The 8,734-nt window shown below is 37.7% G+C and overlaps 1 protein-coding gene across 1 annotated transcript in view; it reads right to left on the minus strand.

The window, feature by feature from the left end:
- Window positions 1–8,734, minus strand: part of trappc9 (trafficking protein particle complex subunit 9) — a 266,928-nt gene that overhangs the window by 230,232 nt on the left and 27,962 nt on the right. The window contains exon 9 of the mRNA XM_016233477.1: window positions 7,775–7,914. Within this exon, the coding sequence (XP_016088963.1) occupies window positions 7,775–7,914 (140 nt within the window). The remainder of the gene's footprint in view (window positions 1–7,774; window positions 7,915–8,734) is intronic.

Below are 8,734 nucleotides of genomic sequence, written 5' to 3' on the forward strand. Positions count from 1 at the left end.
ACAATCAACAACCTGATCAACTCTATGCGAAGGAGATGTGTGGCAAATGGTGGTCACACCAGATACTGACTGGTTTTTCTAAATATATTTTTAAAAATTACAAATATAAAACAAACATAATTAAACAACATAAAATTAAATAACATAATATAAAAAATTAAGGGAAAAAAAAACACCAACTTCTCTTTCTACCCTTATCTATAACCTCATCGTTTTCTCTTCCATCTAGATTCTAGAAGCATGTATCTGCCACATCTGCAAATATGTTTCTCCACCTCTTTCTCTCTGTCTGTATGAATTACTTCATAACACAAGCATCCACCTGTTATCTGTAGGCACAGCAATTGTTCACTACAAAGCTCTGCCTTGAATAAAACATCCCCATCCCCAATCTCCTGCTCTGTTATCCCATCAAGATCAGATCGACACTGATCAATGTCAAGCAGATGCGTTTAAATCAGACGCCTCCGTTCTGTACAGCGTCTTTGTGTTGAAGGCGTTTCTAACAACTGCTGGAAATCATTATACAGTAGTGTGTAAGGGGCGGACTGCCATCTGATTGTACTGTCTGTTCTTTTGCTCTTGCACAGATGCTTTCGGCGATTAAAATCAAGAGAAGTGGCAAGAGACCGACTGAAACTGTCGCTCCTCACCTCAGCTTTCAGATGGCACACAGTTTTAATTCAGGTGGACTGAGCAGCTCTCCTCAATCAAACATCAATCATGTCAACAGTGGGATGCTTACTGCAATTCAAAAGAACACTGTGATAGAGATGTCCGATTTATGAACAAATTACTGTTCTAAAGCAGTTCTTATTAATATGGTACATGCAAAATGTTATACATCACTTGAAAGTAAAACTAAGATATTAAAACCATAAGCAATATATAATGTAACCAACAGCATTCAACTAATATTGGGGGGAAAAGGAGTCAAAGGAGTCATTTTTTAACTGGTTGACTGAAACAAACACTATTCAAACAAATTGACTTGCTAAAAATGAATCAAACTTTTCAACTTCGCTTGAGAATGACTAAATTAATTGTGGACTACATTTGAGCTTAAAAAAGGAGTAAATTTGAGCTGTAAACCAGAGTGGTATTCCTAAAGCCTCTGGACTTACAGCCATAAAACAATGAAAAATGTTGAATTGTTCATTTACAGCAATAAATGGTACAGTTTAGTAATATTAACAGTATGTAAGCACTTCCAGCTACTTGAACAAGCTGAAAAAAGTTTAACTTTAAACAAATGCAGAGCAACTCCCACTGAATTAACACTTTTCATTTCAACTATTTAAAAAAATCTAAATTTCATATTATATATAAAATCATAGAGCAACAATAACCGATGTAGGGATTTCATATACAGGACACGGATATGCCACTGAATCACCATCATGAGGCTTCGAATTAATCTAATCAAGAGATATCACAGAGATCTTTTGTATCAGGACTGAAAAGCCCTTTCACGACATATGGATGCCTCGTGATCGTGGATGTATAGAACTAGTATATCCAGCAGGAAAAGGATGAGTAAATTAACTGATGCCCGCGAACACGGGATTTATACCGCATGACCCATTGAACATCTGCTTTCTGCCCTGACTGAAATCCCTTTTGTCACAGACAAAGAAACAGAGTGTACACAGACAATCACTGAAAATCATTGAAAGTCTCGGAGCAACTATATTCACAAATAATATGTTATGTCTTAAATATGTGTGATGTGTTATTGAAACCATGATATCTTAATCGTTGCTTTATAACTTTTCTTTTTAGTTAATTACGATTACTGTGTATGCAAAATACCTGTTGTTTGAGTTTGAATGAGAGCTTGTTTTATTCACAGAACATTGGTGTAAGTGAATAATTGATATTCAGCATCATTTTCCGGTGATGATAGTTTTATAAGAAGTTCTCAAAAACTTGCAGAAATACTCGCCACAAACAGCATGTGATTCATGCACGATAAGGAACCGTATGGGGCGTGGCTCAACCCCGCAGCCACTATCTGATTGGAACAGCGACCTAAGGAATGGACTTATGCCGCGGATCAAAACCCCACTGCAACACAGATTCGTAGGCTTGCTTTTACCCGATCAAGACGTCTGACTTTCCTTTGGTGAGCGCGACCAAGCGGATCTGGCGGTTTACGTAAACTCAAGAAAAATGCAGCCTGTAAGCAACTGTTAATTTTCCCTTCATTTTTGACATTACTAAGAAGAATAAACAAATTTGCGACACCTAGGACAACATAAAAGTGCAGGATAGTGGGAACCAGACCAAAACGGAGCACGAGTGGGAGGGAAAAAATATCACGATTAATATTACACATTTAGTCATTAGCGAGGACACAAAGTCCAATCCAATGAGAATGTAGAAGAAGCAGAATAACGCAGGTAAAATAGTCTTATTTAGACGTCTACTAAACATTAACAAGAAAAGGAATTGGCTACAAGGTTTATTTCAGCATTCTCTCAGGCTGTTTTTTATTAAATGAAATGTCAATGAAATAATACCTGCAAATACCTTCGTTCTCACACATGCCACATGCATAAAGAAAGGCTTATTTGAGTTAATAAGTGTATAAGTCATTATAACGCCTGCCGTCAACTTGAGCATTCATGCTCCTGTTTAAACTCCAAAAGAAGGCTCGAAATTCCATTTAAACACCCAAAAACAGATCACATTGCTCGTTAGACAAAATAAGAGTGATTAATTTGGCTCTCAGAGGAGAGAGGAGTGCAGAAATGGGTTTTATCAGAACATAGGGAGCCATTGTTACTCTGACACTGTGTTGAAAACAGCGTTCGACCAATCCCTGAGCTCAGCCGAGGGAACTCTGGATTTGTTCTGTCTGGTAGGAAATGATAAGCTTGACAGAGCTCAATACCCAAGAGCTGCAGGCCCGACCGTGTGTGTGTGTGTGTGTGTGTGTGTGTGTGTGAGAGAGAAAGGCAGACAGGATTACAGCACACCTCTGTGAAGACAGGACGCTGTGAAGTGGGCCATGGCTGAACAACAAAAAAACAACATCAATCTCTTTTCAAAGACATGGAGGCTTTCAGGAAAATCCAGGTAACACACCACACAGAGCCACATGCGAACACACATACTGTAAGCACATACATCCATAACTTAACAAATGATAGGGACCAACACATATTTTTAGTAGTCCAGTTTTTTTACATTCAAATCTAGCTCTTCTTTTAAACACTGTAGGATAAAATGAAAAATTATTAAAAAAAAATAAAAAATGCAAATTATTTTAAATCAATACTGTTCCTAAAACAGTGAACATCTTTATTACGTCAAATAAATATTTAAATATTTTAAATATACACTCTTTTTATTTCATTAATTAAAAAAATAATAATTTTATTAATATTAGTTTATTTAACTGTTATTAATTTCATTCACTATCATTAAACTAGAATTAATTCATTAATAGAAAATATCACTAGGCAAGGCAAGGCAAGTTTATTTGTATAGCACATTTCATACACAATGGTAATTCAAAGTGCTTTACATAAAATAAAATAAAAACAATAATCACAACAATAAAACAAGGAATTTAAAAACTTTGAAAATTATTTTTAAAAAATAGATTTAAGAGGTTTAAAATGAATTTAAGAAAACGATTATACATATAATATAGTGCAATCAGTTCGGACATCGCACAGTGCTCATTCAATAAATGCACAGCTAAACAGATGAGTTTTGAGTCTGCATTTAAATGTGACTAATGTTTTAGCACATCTGATCTCTTCTGGAAGCTGATTCCAACTGCGGGTGGCATAATAACTAAAAGCACATTCCCCTTGTTTTGTGTGAACCCTTGGTATTTCTAACTGACTCGATCCTAATGATCTGAGTGGTCTGTTAGGTTTATATTCAGTGAGCATATCTGCTATATATTTAGGTCCTAGGCCATTGAGTGATTTATAAACGAGTAAAAGTACTTTAAAATCAATCCTAAATATAACTGGAAGCCAGTGTAAGGACCTGAGGACTGGTGTGATATGCTCAGATTTTCTGGTTCTAGTCAGAATTCTGGCAGCAGCGTTCTGGATGAGCTGCAGCTGTCTAATGGTCTTCTTGGGAAGGCCGGTGAGGAGACCATTACAATAGTCCACCCTGCTGGTGATAAAGGCATGAACAAGTTTCTCCAAGTCTTGACTGGAAACAAAACCTCTAATTCTTGCAATGTTTTTGAGATGATAGTATGCTGATTTAGTTACAGCTTTGACATGACTACTGAAACTAAGGTCTGTCTCCAGAATCACACCAAGATTCCTGACTTGATTTTTAGTTGTTAGACCCCTAGAGTCAAGGTATGCATTCACCTTGAGAACTTCATCTTTGTTTCCAAATGCAATGACTTCGGTTTTTTCTTTGTTTAACTGAAGAAAGTTCTCGCACATCCAACTGTTAATTTCATCAATGCATTGGCAGAGGGAGTCAATGGGGCTGTAGTCATTTGGAGATAAGGCTAGGTAAATCTGGGTATCATCTGCATAGCTGTGATAGGCGATTTGGTTCTTTCTCATTATTTGACTTAGTGGGAGCATATACAGGCTAAACAAGAGCGGTGCAAGAATTGAGCCTTGTGGGACTCCGCATGTCATGGACGTCCACTTAGACTTATGCTCTCCTATACTCACATAATAACCTCTCCCTTCTAAGTATGACCTGAACCATTTAATTACCATGCCAGAAAGCCCAACCAAGTTTTCCAGTCTCTCTAGTAGTATGTTATGATCGACAGTATCAAACGCAGCACTGAGATCTAGTAGTACCAGCACTGATATTTTGCCAGATTCAGAATTTAAGCGAATATCATTTATTATCTTAATGAGTGCTGTCTCTGTGCTGTGATGCGGTCGAAAACCAGATTGAAAATTGTCCAGGTATCCATTTGAGTTTAAGTATTTGTTCAGCTGATTAAAGACTACCTTTTCAATAATCTTTCCTATAAAAGGAAGATTTGATATTGGTCTATAGTTGCTCAATATGGTGTTATCAAGATTGTTCTTTTTCAGAAGGGGTTTAACAACTGCAGTTTTCAGGGAGTTTGGAAAAGTCCCAGAAAGAAGTGAGGCGTTCACCACTTCTAAGAGATCTGCTTCCAAACAGTTAAGCACCCTTTTGAAAAAATATGTGGGAAGTGTGTCAAGATAGCATGTTGACGATTTAAGGTGCTGTACTATTTCTTCCAAAATTTTGCTATCAATTTCTTCAAAAGCAGACATAGTATCTTCTTTTTGATATTGTGGTCGAATATGTCTAACCTCTGCGTAACTTGGGGATGTGCTAATCGCCTTCCTGATATTATTGATCTTCTCAGAAAAGAAGGAAGCAAACTCATTGCATTTGCTGTCGGAGAGCATTTCACTGGCAATCTGATTTGGGGGGTTTGTCAGTCTCTCAACAGTAGCAAAAAGAGTGCGAGTGTTGTTTAAGTTACTGTTTATAAGGTTTGAGAAGAATGACTGTCTAGCTTTGCCTAGTTCCACATTGAAAGTACGAAGGCTGTCTTTATATATGCTATAGTGTATTTCAAGTTTCGTCTTCCGCCACATCCGCTCAGCTTTTCTGCATTGTCTTTTCATACTCTGAACTGCTGTTGATTTTCTCCAAGCTGATTTCTGTCTGCCGGTCTTCCTGCTGACTTTCAAAGGAGCAATGTCATCAATAACATTCTTAACTTTTGAGTTAAAGGAATCAAGGAGAAGATCAACAGAGTCTGCAGAAATGCTTGGTGTTAAAGATATAGCCTCCATAAATAGCACACTAGTGTTTTCGTTAATGCATCTCTTTCTGACTGAGACCGATCTAGATTCAGTGGTAACAGAGATCAATATATCAAAGAAAATACAGAAGTGATCAGATAGTGCTACGTCCTTAATAACAATGGATGAAATGTTTAGACCTCTACTGATGAGTAAATCTAGAGTATGTCCCCGATTGTGTGTGGGTTCATGCACATGCTGAATCAGGTCAACAGTATTTCATTTCTTTTGTAGTTTTGTTTTCTGCATTATCTATGTGAATATTAAAATCCCCTGCAATAGCAAAACAGTCAAACTCTGAGGAAATCATTGATAGCATTTCTGTGAACTCTTCAACAAAGGCTGGAGAGTATTTTGGAGGCCTGTAAATAATGATAAACAGAATGCGTGGAGCACCTTTCAACACAATCCCTAGATATTCAAAAGACAAGTACTGACCAAATGACACTTGCTTGCATTGATAGACATCTTTAAATAGAGCAGCTACACCTCCACCTCTCCTAACAGTCCTGCAAACACTCATGAAAGTGAAGTTAGGAGGGGCTGTTTCATTGAGGACCGTTGCACTGCAGCTGTCTTCTAGCCATGTTTCATTTAGAAACATAAAATCCAGGTTGTTTGTGGTTATTAAGTCATTGATTAGAAATGATTTATTTTTTAGTGAGCGAATGTTTAAAAATGCTAACTTGATGGCATTGCATTTTGTCTCAACAGCAATATTAGTTTGATGCATAACAGGCCGCAGATTAGATAAGTCAGCCGTACGGCTTAAGAAGGCCTTAGACTTTCTATCACGTGATAAAACAGAAATAGAGAAAACTACAGGCACACTGGGTTCCCGCTTGTTCTGTAAACATTTGTGAATGTTGCTGCTATTATAGCGGGGACCCGACACATATCACTGAGAGCTGTTTTCAGTTGTTTTTGGTTCACCTACAGCAGATAGAGGGTTTGGGCCCTGGCGTTGTGGCACCGGCCGGAGAGCTCTCACAGGAGTATAATTAAAATAGATTCAACTATAATTATAAAGTATATTTTATATTATATTTCACTGTATTATAATTGTGGTCTTTTTAAACATATTACCCTTTTAAGGAGCTTTAAAAAAGTTGTACTTTTTGTTAGACTATTAGCCAGAGTAGCTTGATTGTAATTTAACTTCTTTACTTTGAATACCTTGGTGAACTGCACTTTAAAAGTAGCTTCCCCGACCCTGCATTCAAAATTCACACACAGGCTTCTAAAGAAACAAAGAAAATAAGTCACTGTGCAAAGAGAGAGATGAAAAAAAATAAAATAAAAAAAAGGAGTATGACCGAAAGTATAATATGACAATTCCATAAAATACAGGCCTGAAAATTCAATAACAAGTGCTCACCGCAGCAGAATCAATCTACACAAACGCACTCTAGTGAACATTTTATCCTCACTGTCTCTTTCTTTACAGCTCTTGTCTTTTAGATGAGTGCCGTCTGTCTGTCTGAATCTCTCTGGGTATATGATGGGTGTCTAAATGAGATGACAGCATTGGTTTTCTTTTGCCTGATACGTGCATATTTCTCTCCTCATTCAGACAAGACGACTTTTTCACTGAAGAAAGAAACGGATTATGGATAGAGGATTTTTCACTTCACAAGACATTAACTTGTGTGGTTTATTTGTGGATTATTGCGATGTTTTTTATCAGCTGTTTAGACTCTCATTCTGACGGCACCCATTCATTGCAGAGGATCCATTGGGGAGCAAGTGATGCAATGCTATATTTCTCAAATCTGTTCTGATGAAGAATCAAACTTATCTAGTGAGTACGTTTTTAGCAAATTTTCATTTTTAGGTGAACTATTCCTTTAAGGAACCAAAGAGGGGCAAAAAAACGGTTGCAAAAATGGCAAAAGAGCCCTAAAAGTCAACAGGAGGTCTTCAAAACTGAATGTGTAAAGTTTGAGGGCATTTGTGCATTTCGGGGTATAGAATGGGACCAGTCTCTCCTTCAGGTCGTACCAGACCAGTAGAAAAGAGAGATGTCTGACAGACAGTCCTGGGTTCCCCATACGACGAGATGCATAAACCAGCTCATGAAGCAACCGTAACTGTACTGCCGCCCACCCACGATGGGTCCCTACAAACAGAGAAGAGGAGAAAGCATTTAAAACAAACACAAAACAACACTTTTGCTCATGTGATTTACTTCACATGAGCCTTTGTGTTTCCACCTTCAGATACTATTTTGATTTGTTTTTCAGTGTAGCCTATTCTTCGCTCTTGCAGCTTTTTCTTTCCCTTGCCCCCCCCTCCCCCATGAAGTTCACGTTAGTCAAAGTTTCTTATAAGAAAAGTCATCATTTGATTTTTAATGACCATTTTCACAGGCTGTTTTTGTGGCTGTACCTTTAAGACTTCTTGACAACAATTGTCCATCAAAACCTTGTTCTTTACGTCCCCTTTAACTGATGAAATATAATGTGACATGAAGGTCAAACTCAATCAAGTTTTGTTTGTACATACAGCATCTTTTTCTGCTCAAACTGTCAGAAAGGCATCATAAAATTTTCAGTCCTAAATTACATCATTCAACAGCCGTGTTACAAAACTCATCCATCAGGCGACTGGCACGGCTGTCACTGAAGAGAGAGAGTGAGGTGAAGCTGATCCGTGCTGCTCCTGAAGAATGTAGCAGCAGCTCTGGAATGATTGCGAGGATTTATCACTCCACACAGTTCTGCCGCTCACATGACTGTCTATTTCACACTCACCTTACGCTCAAATCATGCAAATCCACACTAAGCTTTACAGTAGAGAGTGTTTCTCTGCACACCAAACCAAAGGAACCAAAAACCGCAACATTTCTGCTGTTTGACGCTTTTTAATCAAGAAACTGGAATCAACCGTCTCCAAAAAGCTGTTTGGAATAGAGCGCTACAATACCACTAAAGTTTACA

This window comes from Sinocyclocheilus grahami, unplaced genomic scaffold (genome assembly GCF_001515645.1).
Source record: "Sinocyclocheilus grahami isolate Dianchi unplaced genomic scaffold, SAMN03320097.WGS_v1.1 scaffold432.1, whole genome shotgun sequence".
NCBI lineage: Eukaryota > Metazoa > Chordata > Actinopteri > Cypriniformes > Cyprinidae > Sinocyclocheilus > Sinocyclocheilus grahami.